At 45.5% G+C, this 23,816-nt stretch overlaps 1 protein-coding gene across 7 annotated transcripts in view; it reads left to right on the top strand.

The window, feature by feature from the left end:
- Window positions 1-23,816, top strand: part of NRF1 (nuclear respiratory factor 1) — a 74,008-nt gene that overhangs the window by 30,102 nt on the left and 20,090 nt on the right. For 6 of the 7 annotated variants that reach the window (XR_005827991.1, XR_005827990.1, XM_040594889.1 and 3 more), the window contains exons 6-11: window positions 2,419-2,577; window positions 4,186-4,383; window positions 6,057-6,158; window positions 8,043-8,192; window positions 9,424-9,581; window positions 14,592-14,716. Coding sequence is in view for 5 of the 7 variants with exons in the window: in XM_040594889.1 (XP_040450823.1) it covers window positions 2,419-2,577; window positions 4,186-4,383; window positions 6,057-6,158; window positions 8,043-8,192; window positions 9,424-9,581; window positions 14,592-14,716 (892 nt within the window). In the remaining 2 variants the exon portion in view is untranslated. The remainder of the gene's footprint in view (window positions 1-2,418; window positions 2,578-4,185; window positions 4,384-6,056; window positions 6,159-8,042; window positions 8,193-9,423; window positions 9,582-14,591; window positions 14,717-23,816) is intronic. The other variant, XM_040594892.1, reaches the window with a different exon arrangement.

Genomic DNA, 23,816 nt, shown 5'->3' with positions numbered 1-23,816 from the left:
GATGAGCTCACTACTGCTAACACTTGAGTTTAATGTTAAAACTTAAAAGACACTGTCTGTGTACCAAAGGGTGTGAAAGAAGCTTTTCTTATAGTTTCTCTCAAACCCTCCATACTAGAGATTATATGAACCCTTTCCAGAGCTGACAACTGTGCAAACCAGAGTGCTGCTGTCTGTTTTTTTTAGCAGAGGTTTGATTTTTGTATGGTTTGTGGATGAAGACAGCAGAACCATGGCTCTTGTGGATGAAGTGGTCGCATCAGTTCCTCCCAGCTGTGCCGAGAGATGTGGGGTCTTTGTCTCTGTGCCATATTGTGTGTCAGAGCCCTGCAAGCTACCTGGGTGAGGTATCATTATGGCACTAATTAGAGAAGTCCTTGCGCAGGAGCTGGTTGTAACGCCACTGCTGATTGTCTCCCTGGCGGATTAAAGGCAAACCCTTCTTAACAAGTGCCTTGAGTAGCTTGAGCCACTGAACTCCCTAGGACCAGTAATTAATCCATCTGGTAACAAGGAGCATGACTTGCAGATAGCAATTCAGGGAAGGAGCTTTTAACTGTTTTTGCACCAGGCAACTTGATGCCGTTAGGAGGTTTATTGGAATAAACGAGGCCTCGACTGGGGAACCTGAGGCATGTCAGGGTGACTGTTGGCCCTGCAGTGGAAGATGCATCATGGACAGGCTTGGCTTGGGCTGGGCAGAAAGGCTGTTTATAATTCAGGCGTTTGGTACAGCTTCTCTTAGGTGGCTCAGGATGTGCATGGAAAAACGGAAATGCAACTGCTTCTCTGAGCAGGGGTGATTCTTCTAGGGTGTACAGCAGATATGCTATATATGGAGCCACAAGTATACTGGATTTTTGTTACCTTTAAAGTCCCTAGCCACTACTGCAAACTGTGTGCAATGTAGTAAATTGCACATACAAAGAAGTTGTTTTCTTTTTACCAAAACACATCAATTTTTCTATTTAACTGTGTAAGCTAGGGCCCACGTTACATCTTCCAGTTGGGCTCTGGCTTTGAAGAGCAGTCCTGTGTCCGGAAGAGCTGCTGCAGATCCCAGTGTGTTTAGTGGCTTCAGGCTTTTTGCAGAGACCACAGAGACAATCTGCAGTCTCCTGTTCCTGTGAAGCACTCCTCTGTTCCTGCCAGATTGATGTTACAGGGGACTTTGGTACATACTCCCATATGCTAATGTGGAAAAGGCAGCTTGTAAATGAGTTGACTTAACAGCTTGGAGCCAATGGATACAATATCCAGACTTGAAAACAAGATGTCATTCAAGCAGGATGATGGCTGGGAGGAAGGGACACTCCCATGGCAGATGATCAGGGATCGGTGAGAAGTCCTCCATGAGCTCACCCATGTCTCTGCTAGCTGGGATCATGCCATGGCTGTGGCAGCAACTGATGCTGGCCCTGGCATGCTCTTCCGTTGGCTGTGCCCCAGAGCCCTGAACGTGCAGGCATCTCGGGGTTGTAAGGTGGCCCGAGGACTCCCAGTGGCACTGTGACAAACTCAAATAACTTGCTATTAAAGCTATAAAGGGATGCAGGGAGTTGTTCTTAAACGCAGCTATTTGGCTTTAAGTTAAGGTGGTTTTCTCTCATGTATGTGGTCGTGAGCGCTCCTTCTCTTCCTGCTCTGTTTCTGCACCCAACCTTTTCCTGAGGCTCCAGACAATCCATGGTACATGGTCCTAAAACCTGCTAAGGATGTTATTTGTTCTTGGTGACATGTCTGCTCAATTTACTTTGCAAGTCTATTTTTAAAGTATTGTCTTCTGATGGTAAAGTTGATCGCTAGTTGACCAGTTTTTGTAGGTGCTAAGCTGAAGTAAAATCAGGTTGAAAGGTGTCCCCACTCCGGCAAAAGTTAAAAATAAATTCAGAAAATTAGTCAAGTGTGTTACGTTCTGCACAGGTGAAGCATGTTTGTGAGATTTTGGTTTTTACTGTGAGTGGCTCACTGAAGCCCCGTCCTCTTTGCAGCATCTCTGTAAAATGTAAATCAGCTCATGTCTGAGTTCCTGTCGCTGTGGGGACATGGAGTGTGTGTTTTTTCTGTGTTATTTTGACTTTTTTTTCTTGCTCACTTTCAGGTTGGCTAGCTCTTTTCATGGTAGTGTTTGAACCATGAAGTATGTTAATACAGTATGTGTTTCTGCCTTATTGTTGAACTGGCTGACTTAATTTTGTTTCTGCTCTTCCACATGCTACTAAACTGTTCTCAGCTGAGTCTTTGGAGAAGATAGTAAAGTATTTGTCCATCTTCCTTAGGCATTCAGACCTCTTCCAGTTGATGGTTCCAAGAGGATGGAAGTTAAATGTAATAACTAACTTGGTACTATGCACCTCAACACTACCAGAGATAAGAGTTCCTAAAAAACTCTCAGCCCTCTTATGTGGTTTGTTCCAGGCACAGCTGCGAGCTTTCATCCCCGAGATGCTGAAATACTCCACGGGTCGTGGGAAACCAGGCTGGGGCAAGGAAAGCTGCAAGCCCATCTGGTGGCCTGAGGACATTCCATGGGCCAACGTTCGCAGTGATGTCCGCACAGAGGAACAGAAGCAGCGGGTGTGTATCTCCCATGTCTGTCTGCCTTCAAATTGAGCACAGGGGCTTGCAACCAGCTTTTGTGGGAATAGTTTTCCCCTTGAGTGACAGAAGAACCTATGACATTGGCCCTTCCTTGACTTCGTGCCAGATATTCAGCCTGGGAGAGCAATGAGATGGGAGAGGCATAACCTTCAGACTGCTCTGTCCCCTGCTGGGTTTGTGTGATGAGATATTTGAACCACATGTCTCTCTGCAGCAGGTACCCTTTTCGCTAACTGCAGAACCTGCTCGCCTCTGTGGCCTTGTGAAGCACCCTACCCAGCCTAAGACAAGTCTACTCTCCAGGTGTGCAGGTCATTTACTGTAGAGTCTGTATCATGGCCTCTTGAAGCCTTTGAAGGAATATTGTCCCATCCTGAGTAGCAGGGACCTTTGTGTCATGGTTTAACCCCAGTGAGCAACTAAGTGACCACACATCTGCTCACTCACTCCCCACCTCTGGTGGGATGGGGAGGAGACCTGGGAAAAGCTGAAACCTGTTTAATAATTGAAATAAAATAAAAATAATAACGGCAACAATAATAATTGTAATGAAGAGGAGAGGGAGAGAGAGGAGTAAAATCCAAGAGGGAAAAAACCCCAACAACCCCAGAATTAGTGAAGCACAACACAATTGCTCACCACGTGCTGACTGGTGCCTGGCTGCCCAGCCAGTCCTTGAGCAGTGATCAGCCTCTCCTGGCCAACTCCCCCCAGTTTATATAGTGAGCATGACATTCTATGGTATGGAATATCCCTTTGGCTAGTTCGGGTCAGCTGCTCTTGCTCTGCTCCCTGTGGGCTCCTTGTGCACCTGCTCACTGGCAGAGCATGGGAAAATGAAAAGTCCTTGACTTAGAGTAAGCACTACTTAACACACTGATGCTTTAGTTGTTGCTATTAACATTATTCTCATACTAAATCCAAAACACAGCACTGTACCAACTACTAAGAAGAAAACAACTCCATCCCAGCCGAAGTCAGGACACTTTATACTTAAAGGGAAGCAGTCAAAGGTGTGCAGTGCAGCCAGGAAAAAATGAAAGAACTGAGTGAAAAGGTCTTGGAAATCAGTTGTAGTTATGGATCCTTTATGCAGGTGATGTTTCTACCAACCTTTCACAAATATAATCAAAGAAAGCTGCCAGAGTGTGCAAGTGGCAGGACTTGTGCAGGCTGATGTAGGTCTGGGTGGATGAGCAGGGATGCCTAGTGAGGCTGGAAGTGGTGCTGTGGCAGTCAGTGCTTTTCTAGGTAAGGATGGTTTTCTACTTGTCAGCCCCAATTCCTTAGAATTCCTTTTAAGCTGGTGAAATGAATTTCACTGAGAAGCTTCCCTTTCCCTTGGCCAGATGTGCTCGTTCTGTATCAGTATACAACAACGCAATAGCTCACCAGGATGATTTCTGAGTCTTGGGGAAAGGAGGGGATGAGGAGAGAGGGATTAAATACTGGGGCCTCTTGTTTGTTTGAGAATTTGTTGAAAACCACCCAGTAAAGATAAGCATGCAAATCACAGCAGTAGCAGCACTGCAGTCTTTCATAAAACTTTTTATGCTGACTCTTCAATCATCATTCTCCTGGTAGGTGTCATGGACCCAAGCATTGCGGACTATCGTGAAAAACTGCTACAAGCAGCATGGGCGTGAAGACCTGCTCTATGCATTTGAGGATCAGCAGACCCAGCAGCAGACTACGACCACACATAGTATAGCGCACCTGGTGCCGTCACAGACAGTGGTACAAACCTTCAGTAACCCTGATGGCACAGTGTCCCTCATCCAGGTGAGTGAAACCCTCTGGCTTTTCCTTTTTCAGTATGGCTGACTCAGGATCAAGTTGCCTTCATCAGGGAGGTGGTTTAGAGCAAGCTCTTTTGGGTAGTTTAACTTGTCCTTCAAGAATTTTGTCTTTATCTGTATGTTTTAGCCTGCAGGCTTGTTAACTCAATGCTCCCTTCCAAAGAAGCAGTCTCATCCACTCTCTTCCACACTCCCATCCCTTGTTCTCCTGTTGTGAAAGTACAAGGATTGCTGCAGCTATTTGGTCAAGCAATTCAGGGATCTGACCTGAGTTTAATGAACCTGTTTACGAACAGATACAGTTTGTGATGTGGCCACACAATATCTGTGGTGGTAATCGGATGGAGTGATGGGAGGAGAGGTGGTGGGACTGCATTTCTTTAATGGCATGCAACATAACTTAATCTATGGCATAAGGTATTTCTGTTGTTCATCTTACACCTGAAGTATAATATATATACTACACATATCAAATGTATATTTATCCTCATGATAAGGATATCCTCATCATCATCCTGCAGTAAGGATGCCTCTTACACCGTTTTACAGAGGGAGATTCAGGGCAGAAGAGGCTGCATTCAGTGGCTCAGTGATGCTGCTATTCTCCCTGTGTTCCCCATGTGGGGAGGCAGGTTCTGGTAGCTCAGGATGTCAAAAATGTAAGTGCTGTCTTGAAACTTCCCAAAAGCTCCAGTTGGGTGTGAGGTTTGAACCTCTGTTTCCCCTCTGCTCTTGCCTTCAAACCACCACTGCCCCCTCATACCTAACTGGCCCAGTGGCTTGTCCCTCTTGAGTATCATGGTTTTAGTTCAGTGTCAAACATGATTTTCTGTTGTGTGTTCTCATCTCACAGTCATGAAGATAAAACCACATGTGTGGGTTTGTTTTGTTTATTTGGATTTTTTTCAAATGAAAGCTTTTCCACGATTGTTACAGCTTTCTGCCCTCCACACCAAGGCCTGGCAGATTTGCCAAGCTGGTTCTGTTTCCTCATCTGCTAAGGTGCATTTTTCCTTTGACTAGTGTTCGTTTAAATGCTGGGCACCTGAGATCCCATTGAATTTCTGGCATTTATAGGTTTAATTCTCCTTAGAAACAAAGCTGCACATCTCCCCACCTTTGTCTTTTCCCAGCTGTTAAATGGGAAAAGGTCATTTCCAAGGGCAGTGGGAGTATTGAGGATGAGTTAATGTTTGCCAAGGGCCTGGAGATGAGAGAGATGAATGGTAAGCAAGGAGCATTACAAATGAGGGCTGCTGTGCAAGATGTTCTGATCCAGGTCTACTCAGTGTTTTTTTGAGTTACTTCCACCTTGTAGGAGAAGCGTGTTGACTCCAGCTGTGCACCACGCTCACACCTGGGAATGGCAGCAGCACCCCACAGCTGCTCTTCCTGAGGCTGGGAGAATAGTGAGGACTCTGTCTCCTGTGTGAACTCTGGGCCACATCCACTCTGGAAGCCACCACTGGCTCTAGCATGTGATTTCCTCCCCCAGCCCTTCGAGACAGCTCCATATTTTCTGTGAGCTCTGCAATTACTATTATTCTCTGTGGGTGCAATGCTTTTTATTCTGAGACCATTTAAGTGTCCCTTTCCCTGAATTATGTGGATATTTTTCTGCAATAATGTTTAACTGCATTTTGTTGACTTCCATAGGTTGGCACTGGTGCTACAGTTGCCACACTGGCCGATGCCTCAGAGTTGCCCACCACAGTTACCGTCGCACAAGTCAATTATTCTGCAGTGACTGATGGGGAGGTAAGGATCTGGGTCATGTTTGTGGTGCACAAACCAGAATTGTCCTGTCTGAATTTCAATAAAGTTAAAATTTTCTAGAATTTATGGTCACAGAAAACACCAAGCCTTGTTTCCCCACCCTGCAGTGTTAAGGGTTAACATACACGTAAACATGAGACTGTAAAATTTTATGTAGAAAGTGCTGAACTGTTGTCATTTTGACTCAGGACTGTAAAATTATGGTGGAAGACTCAGTCCTGAATTTAACCCTTTTTTTTTTTTTTAAATATATATTTCCTATAAATTACTATCTGCTGTAGCAGGTAGAGGCTTAATGACATACACAAGTATGTATTTGTGTATTCGTATTGAGTAACTGTTTTACGTGTGCTGTAGATCCTGGCTGCTTGTTTGTCAGTTCAGGGTTGGGAGTGATGGCTGGGATATTTTGAGACTGTGGTTAGTAGTGGGTATTGCATGGCTGTGGGCAGATCCCATCCCGTGAGTCTTTGGCCACTGATCTCTGGATGAAGTGGGACTGTTCTTTTGCTGCAGCTTTTAGGGAGATTTGCAAGTAAATCCCAGACACAGCTATATAAATGCACAGTACTTTAGAGACAACAGGAGGTACTGCGGAGTTACCGTTCTGTTCCTGTGAAAGTTTCTTCCACTGCTTTACAACTTGGCAAAGTTGTTTCTGTCAAGGACTCGATCAGGCCATTTCCATTACTAAATCTGAACACTCAAATTTGCATACATTTATTTTTCTACTATTTTTTTTTTAATTGAGTAATAAAGGTTTTTTGTGTGTGTTTAAGGAACATGCCTTTAAGATTATGAAGACTTTTTAAACTTTTTTTTTTTCCCATCCTTTTCATCCCCAAACCCACCTTTGAATCAGGCTGCAGGTCGCTTTCTGTCCCTTTGCTGCACAGTAGAATCTCTGGCTGGCCAGCCTGTGCGCAGGAGCGGTGGGGTCTGGTCCGCTCTGCGTGGATCAAGCTTTCACAGCGACAGGTGGCAGCACAGAACAGCTTTGCTCTGCACCAGACCCTGTTTCCATCTCAGACCCATCATGAAACAGGCTGGCTCTGGAGCCGTGACCTTGAAGTACTTTGCAGCTGCTATAAGGGTTTTCAAGAACCAGTTATATCTCTTGAGATCAGAAAGAAATTTTTCGAGGGAACAAATAGAAATCAGGGGAAGACAGGCATCTAATTCCTTATGTGAATGGAACGTCTAGGTGATATCTTGGACAAAAGAAAAATACACAAGTAAAATTGCTTTGGGGACGGGTGTAATTTCTCCACACAGACAGATCCACAGCCTGCTGGCAGCCTCTCTAGGGACATTTTTGTCCCGAAATCTCTTGCTGTGTGAAGATCTGAGTTAGCTCTGAGTAAATAGATGTGTTTACAGGACGCTGAGCAACATGGAGCAGGGATGCTCGCTGGTATCTCAGCAGCACAACCTTCACATTAGTGTGGAGAAGGGCCTGGACAGTCCCCTCTTCTTTTCCAGGCCTTGCTCTGTCCCTGTTCTGAAGCAGCTTAGGCATCTTTGCAGGGCACTGTGTGTCACAGTGGAGACCTGCCTTATCACTCAAATGTGTGTTGCCATGTATTTGAAAAACGTATGTCTGTTCCTCTTCTGCATGGTGGTGGGAAGGGTGCCTTTCCCAGCTCGGGCTTGCTTTGGTTCGGTTTTGGCATGGCTAGCAAGTTCCACAAACTCGATCTGACTCTCTCGAGATCTCTACCATCTGCAACTTCTTCCTCTCGTGAGCGTTCAAACTTGGTTGAATCTTTCCTAAAAGACATTGCCTTCTCTAAAATCAACTTCCTTTCTCCTTTTCACAATGCACTATCTCACTGCTTCCTCCCTGCTTTGGATCCTTTCGCCCAGGGTCAGCTCTGGGCACAGGAGAATGAAGCAGTTGCCTTGAACGTCAGACGGCTGGGGATGGCTAAAGAGCTACGACGAGCGCCAGTTTTGCCTGTGCCCAAGTGCTGGAAAACGAGATTGGCAGCTGCTGAGGAATGTGTGATAGCAGATGTGAGTGAGAGCGCGACAGGTTCTCTCTCTACCTTTCCATCCTGTGATGGGACTAACCCTTATCTTGTCCAAAGGCAGCAAAATTTACTTGTGCAAAACCTACTTGAGCCTTGAGCCAGCTCTGCTTCTATGGACTTTCTAGCTTTCTCCATCTTAACAAATTGAGGGGGGGGGTTTCATCATCTTCTATGGCATTCTTATTTGTGTGTCTCAGCAAGATGGTGGGTGGCCTAAAATGTTTATGGGGATGAGAATAGTGATGGCGGGGTGGGGGAAGATCTTCATCTTGCAAAGCAGCCAGTAGGATTTGTCAGCTGATGGGCCTTCATCCTGCATTTCTTTAGTTGTTTTTGTCCAATGCATATTTCTAATTCACATCCTGGTGGATTTTGTGGCCATACACTCATTATCTCATGAGCTGCGAAGTCGCAAGTGGAGAAATGTGGGTTAGGTGGAAAATGAGCAACTGAGACTGGGTGAACTTCAAGTAATATGCAACCTATTTATGTGAAGGTCTGAAGTAAGGGAATTTAAAGTACCTGAGATATATGAACAGAGTACTTTCCATCTGCCATCTTCTTTTAAAATATATTGCTGCAGCACAAAGAAATTCCAATTCCAGTTGGCTCAAACCCATCTGAGTTCACAAGTGCTGTACAAGTAAAACCTGAATGGGAACATGGACTGCTCCCTCGAATGACAGCAGATGGGTGCAGACAAGTAGAAACAGTGAGATAAGCGCAGGCGATTTCCATGGGGGGATGTTGTCCGCACTGGGGTTGTAACACTGCAGAAATGCAGCTACTTAATAAACTGCCCAGGCTGGTTGGCAGGCAGTGATACGAGTACGACAACGATCATCGCTGTCCTGTTTTGTTGTGGAGAGGGATTTCTGGGAGGTTGAGGGGATTCATGGATGTTTATGGGGTGCACTTTCCATGTGCATGAGAAAACTAGATTTCTTGTTCGGAAGTTGAACATACGGAGAACAGCAACTAAAATCATGAGCTGACTTTAGAAACTCACTCATGGCTGATAGAGGGTTGTAGTGTCCAGCAATGTCAGGTGGATCCCAGGATTCCTCCCTCTTTTACCTATCTCTCAAAGTCAGAGCATGTGCAGGATTCTGCACAGACCTCTTGAAATTTGGCTCTTTTTGTTTTAGGAAGCAGCCGTCCATTCATGGGATGACATCCAATCCTAGAGCCTTTCTTTTTGTTTTTCCCCATAGGTGGAGCAGAACTGGGCAACGCTACAGGGGGGTGAGATGACTATCCAGACAACGCAGGCATCAGAGGCCACACAGGCAGTGGCATCATTAGCAGAAGCAGCAGTGGCAGCATCTCAGGAGATGCAACAAGGAGCAACTGTTACCATGGCACTCAACAGGTATGGGTGAGAGACGAAGGCTTGAAGCATGCATGCGTGACGTTTCCTTCCAGGTTTTCACTCTAATGGTGCAAAGATCACTCTGTACAGTCCCAGTAGAGGCTGCTTCTTCCCATAACAAATTCCTACATCAGCCAGCGTCCAGGTCTCTGCAGGACAGTTCCTGATTTCTGCTGTAACCACAGAACACCACTGACATGGTAATTTCCTGAAAGAGGAAAAGATGGGTAGTAATTGTACCCTCTAAATGATCTTATTTGTACAGCAAGGGTCCCGTTACAGAACCGAGCTTGCGAAGAAAGCAAGAGTTGTGATGTGCTAATAGCACCTTTTAAGTTTGCTGGTCTGGGTCTCCCTCAATATTAATAATGGTTTCTTACTAAAATGCTAAGGCTGAATTTCCCTGTTGTTGAGTATGATCTCTCTTCAGGAATAAAAATCTCCTCCCAAGGCCAGTGTTCTTGGGGTTTCTCCCAAATGTGTTTCTGAAATAGAAGGTGAATGAGCTGCAGTAGTAATGCTGCCTCTTCGGCTTGGAATGAGCTCTGTTAGATTTTTTTTTTTATTAATTTTTTTTTTATTCTACTGAGGTTACCACAATCTGCAGTATAGTTCTCTACAGGTCCGTGTAGCAGGAAGCAGTATCTTTGCTTGGCTCTGGTGAGTTGCTTAACCTTTGCTTCTTAAAAACTGGAAATGGCTGTGGCACACCACAGCTGCACCCTGAGAGAGCAGAAGAACCATAGGAAACATGGCATCAGCCCCAACAGCATGAGAGTCTTCACACTGCTGAGGTGTAGACATATTTTCTTCATCTGAATCAGGATTCTGGCCTAGAGGCTGTTGACTGAGCAGCCATGGGTCAGGACAAGGCACAAGTCCACACTGCTGATGGTTGGAGTAAAGCTTCAATACCTTGTTGTATACACAAATTGCTAAAGGACCCACTTTAATTGCAGGGGCTTTCAACAGCTTGCTTCCAAATTGCTGTCACAACTGAAGCACAAACACACCTAGAACTGTTTATTCTCTTTGTGGTCCAGATTCAGGACCATCAGATAAGTTCTTTTCTGCTACCACACAAGGTTGGTTAAGTAGGGTTTTTTTACTAGCAGTTTTGCTGTAAAATTGCCTTTTAAAGACAAGTGATCTTTGTATGGCACTGTAAGAACAGCTGAAGTAACTAGGCATGGAATTGCAGGAAGAAGCCCCTTCTCCCAAAATCTGACTTGCAGGATTTTATCCTGCACATTTCCAGGCAATAGATTTTTCTATTTTATTCTTTTTTCAGAAGTTTTTCTGGAGTAGAACATCGTGGGCTTTCCATGTTAATTTCATCCCATTGCTACTAGCTTTTGGCTCTTAAGGTCACAAAGCTGTTCCTTTTCCTGTATTAACTTAAGAAATTCAGATTCCATAATAAAAAGAAGTGTTGTTAGAACTCCTAGAAAATATGAACAGAAGAGCCTTCAACAAGTCATTTAGTCTCTACTGTGCCTCAAGACAGGATCAGCTCAGTTTATACCCAGGGAAGCCCTATGATAAGTCTGTTCAAATAGCTTGTAGTTCAGGAGCGATGCGAAGCCTGTAGCAGCATTGCAGTGGAAATGAGAGGCCTCATGTTTTATTTCCCAGCTTGTCACCCTCTTTGTCTGCTGACCATGGTAGCGCTGGAGACCTTTCTAGGTGACTGCCTTCCAACACCCTTCCACATGGAAGAGGTGTACTTTGTCCTTTGCCACAAAATGCTCCTTGTAGCTTTTAGCTGTAGAACTTCTTCCCCACTATGAGGGTGGTGAGACACTGGCACAGGTTGCCCAGAGAAGCTGTGGCTGCCCCATCCCTGGAAGCATTCAAGGCCAGGTTGGACAGGGCTTGAAGCAACCTGGTCTAGTGGAAGGTGTCCCTGCACCTGGCGGGGGGGGTGGAACTAGATGGTCTTTAACCCAACCGAAACCATTCTGTGATCCTGTGATCATTCTATGATTCTATAAGTTGTGTTTTCACTTAGGCTGAAGCAGGCCTTTCTCAACAGTAAGAAACAGTGGCTTCCATGTCCACATATCCAGTGGCCCAGAGAGCACTTGAAGCAGTCAGTGAAGAAGTGCTGCTGGCCTCCTCTCCCTGCCATGGTCACTGGTTTGTGGCTGCTGTGTTTGGGGACTCCCAAGGCAGCTACAGCATTGGTTTAGGTGGGTTTGGGATAAACATAGAGGGAATGTATTTCTAAGGTTCCCAATAAGGGGATGCTTGTGTCATCCAAGGACATCCAGAGTCTTACAGCAAAGGCACATGAGTTGCTGGACTGTGCAAGGAATAACAACTTCTCTGGGTAAACACCCCTTTTCCAGAGGGAGATTCATTCTTGGAGCGTTATAGGAAGGGAGTAGCCGCCACAAGGATATGTCACGTCAACATCTCATCTCTTTAGCTCTGCTTGTCATCTGCCAATCCACCTTCCCGTGTAAATTCTGTGAAGACGCGCTGCTTTTTTGGGTCCCTCTTTCAGTTAGTCTCTCTCATCTTTAAACCAATTAGGTCTGTCGAACCTGGTCTAGTGGAAGGTGTCCTTGCCCCTGGCAGGGGGGGTGGAACTAGATGGTCTTTAAGATTCCTTCCAAACCCTTCTGTGATTTTGTGACTGCCATCTTTCCCATGCCTGTAAGAAGATCTCAGCAAGGCTCTGGTCCTTGAAAGCTGGTGGCTTATCCTAGCTCTGGAAACTTTATGCCTAATTTAGCTGAAAGCTGCCATCTGAATCTTGTTCCAATGGCTGCTGGCAGAGCGCAGTCTTTCACAGCCCCATGTAGAGCAGTACGCCTGCCAATAGCATGGCATAACGGATGATGCAACCTCTGTCAGGTTTGAGGATGGGAGGTATTAGGCCTTCTAGTAAAATAGGATGAAGTGGAGGTGGGCCATTAATTCATTGATTTGAACCAGTTAATGTTTATGGAGTGCACTGTAACTGGAAAAAGCTTTTATGCCACAGATCATTAGTATTTTCAGGGATGGAACTGTAACAGATTATTAGAATGCTCAATTGCCCTTGAAAGTGGATTCAAGTAAGTGCTGTGTGAAGTCTGGGAAACAGGGTTACACCAATAAATGTGTGCTTACCCCAGGTGTGCTGTGTTGTAGTTGCCCTTCCTGCAGTGTAACTGCCTTCACATAGCTGCAGGTTCAGAAGAGAGATCAAAGGGAGTAAGAAAGCAGAACAACAAACTACTCTGGTTCACTAACAGTGTTTAAGAGCTACTCTAAGAGACAGAAGTGCTATTTAGAAATGAAAATACATCCTGAGTGAATAAAGAATACAGCATCTAAGCAGGAAATTAGGAAAGAGAAAGAACAAATAAGAAGTACTTTGAAAATATTTGAGTCCATTGACTACCAAAGAATGAGCATGGCAGTTAAGAAAGAGCATCCTAGGGGAAGCTAAAGAAAATACCTACTTTTTTAGTTTAAGGTAGAAATGGTGGGAGATTCAGCTGCAGGAAGGAGGTGGCTTTAGAATAATTTGTTGACTAGCAGTTGGTCACCGGAAGTGGCTAATCCAACAGGTCTGGAGAAATCTGGACAGCTGCTGAAGGATTCTCACAGCACTCTTATTTGCCATTTGGTTGCACAGTCAAATATGATGTCAACGAATGCCAAGTGATACACATACAAAGAAATAACGGCTCTGTGTATCCAATGAGGAACTGTATGCTACCAGTTACCATTCAGAAAGCATCTGGTGGACTGTCCTCCAGGAATGTTTTAGCACTGCTGAGAAGATATTATCAAGAGAGTAAGTTGAATATAGGAATTATAGGGAAAGGCATAGTGAACCAGCCAGGATTAGACCCCTGGACTAACTCATGGTGTGTCTATGTCCTGAATAGTGTGAGAAATGGTCATCCCCAGCAAATAGATGTCTTACATTAGAAAAAATCTGGATAGGACAAGAGTGATCAGAAGCCAGGAAGAGTCCTTGCACAGTAAGTGGACTATGGCTCTTTGGCTTGGGAAAGAGATTACTGGAAATCTATGAAATCGTGAGGAAAACAAAAAGGGAACAGTTATTTTCTGTTTCTCACAATATCAGACTTAAGGCCTGCCCAGCCAGACTGAGGCAGTAGTTTTTCAAGTACCATAATGTAATTTTTCTTCACATGGCACCAAATTAAATGTGGAACTCATTGCTACAGGGTGTTGTGGAACCAAAAGGTATAAATGGGTTTTGAAGGGGATTAGACAAATCAAACCTGATGGTCCAGATGCAGTCACTGATGTAGGAAATCAATACACTGCTAACTGTCAGAAGCTGAGAGGGTGTAGGAAGGGAAGGATCATACACACTCCTTCCTAAATATCTGATACTGGCTTTTCTCACAGCAGGGTTGCTGCATGAGAGGGACCTTTGGTCTGACCTCATTTGTATGAAGAAATTTAACAATACTGTGCTAAGCTACTGATCACTTATTAAAAAGAATTATTAAACCACTTGGCTGGGGAGTAGTACTCCATCTTAGCTAAATACAGAGCTGCTGATGTGGTCCTGGTGATGGTAAACCTCTGGGCCTGTTCCATTGCAAGGTGAACTCGCAGAAACAGTAATGAAGGGTAGAGCTCTCAAATCTGTAAAGACCCAGAACATAACAGTGCCAAAAGAAGAGTTTTGTACCAGAAACCAGAGGCAGCTAGGAGTCACATGGTATAACTACCTGGATTGTCTAAAAGGTTTACTTAAGTTCCCAAGCAAAGGAATGTGAAGGTAAGAATGTAGGGATGTTCTGACTAAAGAGACCTACAAGCTGAAAAAGCCAGTAGGAGCAGCTTCTTCCCACATATTTGTCCTCCACTCTAGATTTTCTGCTCTGGATAACTTCATCTGGGCCCAGTAAGAATCCCTCCTTTCTGGATTTGTTCTCTTGACATATGGTGCCTGCTTAAAATAGGTGCTACTGGAATGGTGTTATTTGTTTGGTTCTCCTAATTCTTCTTTCTCCTTTCCTGTGCCTGCAGTGAAGCAGCTGCCCATGCAGTAGCCACGCTTGCTGAAGCCACTCTTCAAGGTGGAGGACAAATTGTTCTATCTGGTGAAACTGCAGCAGCGGTAGGAGCACTTACTGGAGTCCAAGATGCCAATGGTAAGGCTGCCGGAAAGTTTTTACTTTTTCTGAGTTTTTTTCTTTGCTCTTAGCTGGGGGTTTTTGCTCTCTTCTACTTGACATGTCAAGTTTTCACTAGTAAAATAATTCTCCCTCACTGCAGATGCTGACTAACTAGGTTGTGACTTTAAATCTCAGAAAAAAATGATAGCGCTAACCTCTTGTTTACTTCCATAGTGTTGGTGGCTGAGCTCTTTTCCTCTTTCTGCCAGCTTATTATTTAGCCTTAGTTTTCTGGGGAAAAACTGCTTCCCACTCTCTGTGTCTGTACAGTGCCTACCACAGGGAGGACCAGACTTAGTCAACTAACACAACTAGTCAGTGCCCCTCATCTCCAAAACACTTCACTGAGAAGTGGTAGAGTATGACCAGCATTTTATTACCCACTCATTTCCTTCCTTTCTCAAGACTTTCTTGGTTTGCTTAGTGGCTGCTCTTGAGCAACTGTCGCTTTTCTGCTTGGGTAACACCTTTCAGTCATCCCTCAGCAGTCAGTCTTGGCTTGTTTGCCTCCTGCTTTATTTTCCATCTTGCTACCATAGTCAATCACTTAGTTCTAGGGATTCTCCGTAGTGTTTCTCACCTATTATCTGGATGCATCTTCTGCCAAGTCTGGTGACTTTTGTAGTTATTCAAACTAAGTTCATAGTGAATACAGTATGTTCACAGAAACTGGTTCAAGAGATGATACTGGAACATACGAACACGCCTAGTTGGTGCTCATCCACTGCCTCCAGTTGCACTGTACTTCTGCCTGACGCCTTTACCATGCTTTCCAAGTTCAAAGATGAAACTTGTGGTTATTTCAATTAAATGGAAGGGGAGTGTGTCAAAATAAGCTCAAAAAGGATGCAAAGTGTGAAGTTGTAAAGAAACGCCACCTTGAGGATGGTACTATTTGAACCCTTATTATCAAAGGGGAAACAAGCATGTGCAGTTGGGTGGCAGAGCGATGACTTCTTGCCTTGTCACTTTGCACGTAAAGCAGACATCTAGCTAAATGAGACCTCGATTCTGACTTCCATCAAAATCTTCATTACATTGGGAATGTGCTCGTTTAAAACATGAATATTTTTTCTGCAGCGAAAACCGGGCAGTGGAGGGAAGAGTAATTTTACTTGGGGCATTCGACTTGACATCTCTTGCTGTAGAGTCAGCCAGCCTGAAGAGGGAGCAGAAATGAAGTGAAAACCCTCTACTCAGAGCTGGAAATGCATCTGATTCTGAGAGAACAGAGTAGGGTTGTGTTGTATTCTCCTTTGCCAGCAGCCGGGCACGAGGGGGATAAGTGATGTGTGTTTATCAAAGGAAGGATCTGACCCTGGATGCTCAAAACCAGTAACTAATCAGATTTGTAAAAGCACGTTAGCATCCTTTAGCAGATCTGCACCCCTGACTCCTTTTGGTCTGCTTCCAAAATGCTTTCATGGTTTGGATTCCTCTGGATGCTTCCCCTAAACAACTCTCCACACCCTTCCTAAGTCACCCTACCTCGTTCACCCAGCGTTAATATAATTATAATGCAGGCGGGGCTTACCCCCCCCTTCTTTTTTTTTCTTTTTTTTAGCAGCAGAGTTGGAAATCAGATGGGATTTAGAGTGCATTAAGGGGAGAGACTGCAGCATTTTCTACTGTGCAAAACCTCGCCCACAGCCCCTTGCCTTGTTTCCACTCTTCTTCGATTTGCTCTAATCTCCGGTGGTATTAAGGGGAAGGGCTTTGTCGGCGTGGTAGTCCTTGGAAGCACCATGCTGTTAGTTTTATTACGTAACCAGCTAATATATCTCCCTTAGGGATGGAGGAGATGTTGGTATCCATTCCCACTGTCTCTGTCTGGGGATGGAGAGCAGATGGATTTTCAGCATTGGCACTGTTGTGGAGGATTTGTCTGCTTTCTCTGTACCCTGAAGCTCAGGGTATGACTGCAAGCATCCTCCTGGACACTGGTGCTCGGTTATTTTATGCAGTGGGGGCAAAGAGCTCTGTATGCCCTTCTGTCAGGAGGAGGTGAAATGGGAAATGATTCAGTGCAATTGGTGGCAGGAAGGAGAGGGGGAAAATGATTGCCGGAGCCATAATTGTATTAACCAGCAGATTCCCCCTGCTCCTGATTGCTTGCAAAGTCTTAATTTGCTGATTTTTCCAATAAACGCTTCTCTCTGGGAATGCTCTTACCCTTCTGTAGGCCCTTTCTTAGGGATTGCAATCCCTTACCCATGCCACTTTCCCTGCGAGGGACATAAATCTATGCCAATCTTATTGTTAAGGAAAGGGAGAGTAGTTTAACAGAATTGCTTGAGGTCAGCTAAAGTGTTTCATTCCTGATTTTAGCCATTAGATATAATTATTCTCTTTTTTAATTGTTTTGTTTCTATCTTGATATGGTATTTCCCCCATCCATTCTTTGGCATCTGAATAATAATTAAGTGATACAAGAGAACCAAGGCAGCTAAAAAGAGGCAACTTCTGTATTTTCATTGATGTCTCAGAAGCTAGGGCTGAATTCGGTCCTGGGGGGAGTAGGGAGCCCAGGAGCGTGGCTGAACTGCGAAAGGGTTGTGGGTAATCTTGCAATCAGTTACGTTTATAGCTAAAGGAAATAAGATCTCCTGCTCCCGTACAGTGTCAAACTAGCTAAGTGCATTACGGTTTTCTTGCTACTCTGAAGCATCTGCTCTGAGTTGGGATGGTGGAACCGATGACCCCATGGTTTGAGCCTCAGATGTTTTGCTCTTAAGTGGCTGGCATTAAAGCAAAGTAATCATCAAAGCAAGTGAAGGGGATTGTAGCAGCACCAATTTCTGAAGCTGGCTGAAAACTGGAAATGCTCTGGTAAGAGGAAACAGCGCTCTGGGGCTGCTTTTGGTGTGCGATGTGGGCAGCTCCATGCGATGGGCTGGTGCTGGAGCTGTCCCAACCCGCTGTGGCCAGAGGAGAGAAACTCGATCAGCATTGGGAAGGAGAGGTGATGGTGCCAGCCTGCAATCTCGGCCTTGCTCACTGGAGCATCCTCATGCTGCAGCCTTTTGTTTGACATTGATCTGATCAGGGGCTTGAAAGCTGCTTGGGCTACAGGCTTCCTGGCTTCATCTTTAAATATTGATGAAGCTTTTGCTTAAGCAGTACCAGCGCAGGGCTGTAGTAGTGCGCAGTGCTGTCTGTGAAGGACAGAGCAGACTCCCTGCCCAAGGAAGGCTGGTTTAATGTCCTTGGTGTCGTCACAAGCCTGGGGTTATTGCAGTTTTGCACAGTGTGCAGCATTTTGAAGGGCATTTTAAGGTGAGAGGGGTGGTATGCTTGAAGCTCCAGCTGCAGTTTAAAATGGCATGGAAGGGAGGCATGGTGGAAGGAGCTGGTGTGGGGAAGAGAATCATAGAATGGTTTAGTTTGAAAGGGACTTAATGATCATCTAGTTCCACCCCCCCTGCTGTGGACGGGGACACCTTCCACTAGACCAGGTTGCTCCAAGCCCCATCCAACCTGGCCTTGAACACTTCCAGGGATGGGGCAGCCACAGCTTCTGTGGGCAACCTGTGCCAGTGCCTCACCACCCTCACAGTAAAGAATTTATTTCTAATAGCTAGTCTAAATCTGCCCTCTTTTAGTTTAAAACCATCACCCCTTGTCCTGTTGCTACAGGCCCTTGTAAAAAGTCTGTCCCCATCTTTCTTATAAGCCCCCTTTAGGTACTGGAAGGCTGCTGTAAGATCTCTCTGGAGCCTTCTCTTCTCCAGGCTGAAAAGTAGAAGATGTGAAATCATGCTGTGACCAGGGAATTAATTTAACAGAACTGAGTGAGGCACAGCCAGAGATCCAATAGATCTTTGCTTGTCAACCATGGTCTTCATGTGCAGCAGCTGCTGCCCTTTTTCCTGGCCCCAAAGCACATTTTACTGACATAATTCCTGCCTGTACTGTTGGAGATGCTCCTGGGAGCACTGATGTACCTGGTGGTGGTGTGGCAGCATACAGGTGGGTACTAAGAGACTACAACGTGTCTTGTTCTTCTCCGTACCCCACTAGTCATCCAAAATATCCAAACCCAATTCTCTGTACAACCAAAAGGAGCCATGCTTATGGCTGGGGGTGAGCCAGGATTATCGAGTTGTGATGGAAGCTCGGGGAGAGCATTAGGACTCTGACGTGGGCAGAGAGGGATTAGCAAGCTCTCTGCTTTCGCAAACAGAGGAAATAAGGCGTTAGTACAGGAGTGTATTTTGCAAGTTAGCATGGGATAAAAAGCCTATAGCGGCATTTAGGGTGATGCTTGCTGCGCAGAAGAGCTGTTCTAGTTGGTGACTCCTAGATCAAGAGTGGTTTACATGCTGAAAAGGCTTCAGCTCTGGGTGAGGCTGCTGAGCTTCCCACACAAAATCAATAAGGTGTCAGGTGGAAACCTGTCTCCACCCTCAGCTGTGCAGATGGGAGATGGGGAACCCTCCTCTTGGCAACAGAGACACCTCCAGGCCTGAAGCGTGGTTGCCAGTCCCGTCCAGCTCTGTGTAGGCTGTTTACAGTTGAAAACACGTCCAGGAGGAGAAGGCAAGAGTTGAGATGCTGTTCTCTGGGCTGTGCACATCTCCTAGAGAGCATGAAAGCAAATGGAGATACATTGGGCAAACCCAGAGAAGGGAACTGCCTGTTCTTGCTTTTTGATGCCTCGGGACAGGGAGGTGCAGCACACTGATCCCCTGGTAACTGGTGGCTTTTTTGCATGAGAAAAAAAAAAAAAAAGATGGGGGGAGGCTTGGAGGCTGATCTGCTGCAAATGTCAGCACTTAAAAGAAAAATTATTACTTTTTTTCCTGTTGAATCTCCTTGGGAAGTTGGACCCAAATGAGTCACTAGCAACTTGGCAAAGTGCAGATCAGTTTGCTTGCATCCAAGTGGACAGGTTTTTTTAGGGTTTTACCAGCGGAAACAGATTTTCTTTTGATGGAGTGCTGCCCTGAAACAGGTATGATTTAAAACCAGTCTGAAGGAGAAGTAAGGAAAATAATTTTTGCAGATGTATTTCAGATGACAGGGTAGAAGAGAGGCCGGTGGCAGCCAAGCAAGGAGAGCTGAAGTGGATGAATTTGAGTTTCTGGCTGTATGTGCTGAGCAGGTCCAGGAACAGGGAGAGGTGTTTCCTAGAGGACTAACTGCTGTGCATAAATGAATTATTGTCAGCAATGGGGCTGTGATGTGCTCTTAAGTATGTTGGCATAAACCTTAGTTAAAACAAGCTTCTTATTTGTCAAGTATGTGCAGTTCCCTACATGTGCCCTGTAGAGAGGGGGTACTTCAGTGCAGCTCAGCCATCTCTGCGTCTGCACCCTTTCCATGTCAGCATCTGGCTTTCCGGGGAGCCTCAGCATGGATAGTAAGGAATATGCGATGTTGGGACTGTGGGACACCAGCCACAAGTTTAATGCCAGCAGTCAGCATGGTGCTGCTAGGTCTTTCCCAGTACAAAGAGGGCCAAAGTATTTCCAAGACCTGAGACTGCTGCTCCATTTGCGCTGAGCCTTGCCAGCACAGATGATTTCTCCTGACTTTGATGCTTTAAACCCATCACAATGGATCTCATGGTTTTTGCTGCTGTCCTACATTATTTTTGGGCACTAATCTCGGGTGGCGCTGGCGGTGCAGTCAGCTCAGGCTGTCCTTCTGATGCTGGGCTGTCATGGGTGTTGGGCGGCTTTGGTTTGACATCTTGGAACTGGTGACGAAGCGGCTGCTGCTGCTGATTAGGATTTGTCTGCCCACCAACCGGGACTAAAAATAGTGGCTCAGACAAGTCCCTTTTGTACAGCATTGGTAGCCAGATTTTCCCTTTGGTCCAGCTAACCAGGTGCTACCTACACCAGCCTGCAGTTGTGTTATGTGGAGCTAGCTTTGCACAGCCCAGCACCGAGAGTTTGTTTGGGTGGTTTGAGTAGAGCAGGAGGCTGGAGGTGGATGCCACGGCACTTGAGTGCTGCTGGCTTTAGGGCTTCCCTTGGCTTGTTGAGTGACCTTGATAAGTCTCTTGATGGAGATGCAGGTACAAACTGGGTAGTTTGGCTTTTGGGATGAGGAGGCTCATGGGCTCTGTCATTCTATTTCCTTGGGGAAAAACATTTTTATATGATGAGCACTCATGATGTCTCACAGGTCTCGTTCCTTTTTGTGAAGGCAGCAGTGTCAGAGGAGCACGAGGAGAGCCTCCTGGGTGGTTTTGTGCCCCCGTTTTGTGTCCCACGTCTCACAGAGAGTACAGGTTGCTTTTTAGCTCTGAAACATGCCTTTGAGATTGCAAAGAGAGAAAACAGCATCCTGGGGAGACACCAGGACTTGCTCAGTTCCTGTCTTAATCTATTGCTGTCCCCTAAAACATGCTCACCTTTCCTCCTCAGCATGTTTGTGATGGTGTTAGCAATACCCTGAAAGAGAAGCCAACTTCATTAGAAGTGGGGAGTCACTGCCAAGTCCTTTGCTGTTTCATTGCTTCTAGCATTTCTTCGAGTCCTTTTGGTTTCAGTGAGTTTCAGTCCAGTAAATGAGCCATGCCCCGTCTGGCCTTATCTCCTGGCTTCTCAGTGACCTTACGGCATCTCAAGCACCTCCTTTGCCCTCCCTGTTTCCCCTCCCCTGGTGAGTTTTGACATCCATTCCTGTTATCAGGCAGTTGAGACTTACAGGCTCTCCAGCTGTCACAGCTGATGCTGTCCGGGTTTAAGCATAGGCCATTTACCTTCCACGTGTCCTGAATTAGGGGAAATGGACAGGAGGGCTGGGTCTGTTTAAAAATTAAAGCTGATTACAAGGCATTAACATTACATTTAAAGAAATAGACAGCAGCCCTCCTCTCTCAGCATAGTTGCAATATGTTCCCTTTTGTTCTGGTCTGGAAGAGGAAGCAGGACTGGTATAGACTCCAGGCTGGGCAGGATTTCTTCTTTATCCATAAATTTGAAAAGAGAAGCTGCCTGATGGCTGCAATACTTCAAAGCAGTTCTGGTCTTACTACCTAAAGCAGTTCCCATCTTTGCAATCGTAACAGAAAGCTTAATTTCTTTCTGCTGATCTTGAATTTCTCACGGAAAATTCAGATCAACTGACACTGTGTTCATCAATCTGTCTTCTGAATTGTTGTGTTGGGAAGCTTCATATTTGAGGCACCCCAATTGTTTTACACGGGCATCCACTCTAGTGCCTAAATGCAGCTGTTTTGGGGGCAGCAGTCAGGAAGAAAACTTTCTTCTTGTTTGTTTTTTTTTTTTTTTTTCTTTCCTTAAAGGCCTAGCTTCCCTGAGGCAGATGGATTTTAAGGAATGTCTGGTCAGATCTTCAGGGCTGAGAAGGCAAAAGGATGTGGTTGCTTCATGCATGGAAGGATGGAAACACGAGTGTGTTGGGTGTGGGAGGTGCTGTTCCCACCATGCCCTGGCTTAGCTGCAGCATGGGCTTGGGCTGCGGATGAACATGAGTTTAAGGAAGCAGACAGGGTTGGTGTCTTCCATAGCCTTCCTTGCAGAGATGTGTTTTAACAAGGGCCTTTGTGGGATGGCTTTCCTGCTTCTCTTCTGCAGCAGTGACCCTATTTTCTCATTGCATAGGGTTATTGCTTTCCCAAGTTTCCCAAGATAGGGCTTCCTTCCCGTGGTAACTCTTCATCACAAAAGAGTAATAAGTCAGTTTGGCTGGTAACACTCTAAATGAATGTGCTGCTTGACTAGTAATTCATTGTGTTTCTAGACTGAATTTGAAGCCCACTGATGTATTTGTATATTTGTCCACGCTTCTGTGTTTTCATCTCACAGTCCCTCAGTAATCCACGTGGCTTCAGAAGGAGCTGCTTAGTGCAGGATGCTTACTGAAAAGAGGCCAAGCCTTTTGGCAGGTGAAGTGATGTATGTGGCATCTATTTTTATTCACTGGATCTTGCTTTTCTCCATCTCTTAATGAGACTTTTCATTTGACTTTACTATTGCCAACATTCACATTAAAATCCAGGCATTTGTTTCAATTTATGGTGACAAAGTCCCCAACGACTTGGCTTTGAGAGCCAAGTTACTGAAGTCCTGAGCTTTGCTGGTCCACTCATACTAATGTCCCCGAATTGGGGTATCTGGAGGTGACAGAGCATACAGCTTTTGGCTCACTGGATAGTTGGAGATCACCCTTGCTCATGGAGAAGGTGCATTCTACCTGATGTCTACATAAGGTGATGGGGATGGACAGCTCTACACCACTCCATGCTTGCTCAGCCAAGATGAACATTGAGCAGGAGAAGGAAGGGGCCTGGTCACCTTTATGGAGTACAGTCCTCATTTTAACTAATGCGTGATTGAGAAGTGTATAGGATTTTATTTGAGAGAGGGGTGGGTTTTCTTGTTGATGGTATATTGTGGGGTTTTTTATCTCCCTAATGTCTATGCATGCTTACTGTAAGACTTAGACATTTGAGAAGGACTTTGGACCTAAACCAGTTTGTTTGATTACAGCAGTGTTTCTGGGGTGCCTGCAAGAGATGGGTATTCTAATCCTTTGACAAGCTTTTGTCTAAAGGAGATGAGGTTGAATACAGGCAGGAAAGGAACGGCAGTCAATATACTTAGCATGTTTCCCTAAATATGTATGGAAGCACAGAAATGGATAGACAAACATTTCCTTACTTGCTACTGTTTCTAGTCCAGGAATTAGGATGGGAACGGATGGAGATATTTGTGTAGTCTGCAAGCAGACCTCATCAGTGCTGCTGTCTGAAGATCCGTACTTTGGCCCCAAGTTGGGGTAGGGAGGTGCTTTCCTGACAAGCTGCAGATTTTCAGCATGGTGCTGTTGTATTTATAGCTCTTGGCCTAAAGAAAAGGCACAGGTGGAGTCAGAAAACCAGCTCTGTGAAGCTGCCTAGCTCTGCATCACTCTCCTGACCCATCACAGATGCTGGTGAGTCACTTTTCCAGGCTTCCTCCTCCATGCCCAACCTAACCCAGGTCAGAGGCTTGGTTGGCAGAGCTATACCAGCAGAGCTGCTTCATGGGGCTCGTGCCACCTTTGCAAATAAGGCGGTGGTACTCTGGAAAGGACCACAGACAACATCAGGCTGGGG

This window comes from Falco naumanni, chromosome 5 (assembly GCF_017639655.2).
Source record: "Falco naumanni isolate bFalNau1 chromosome 5, bFalNau1.pat, whole genome shotgun sequence".
NCBI classification, from domain to species: Eukaryota; Metazoa; Chordata; class Aves; order Falconiformes; family Falconidae; genus Falco; species Falco naumanni.
This window is presented reverse-complemented; position numbering and strand designations above follow the sequence as displayed.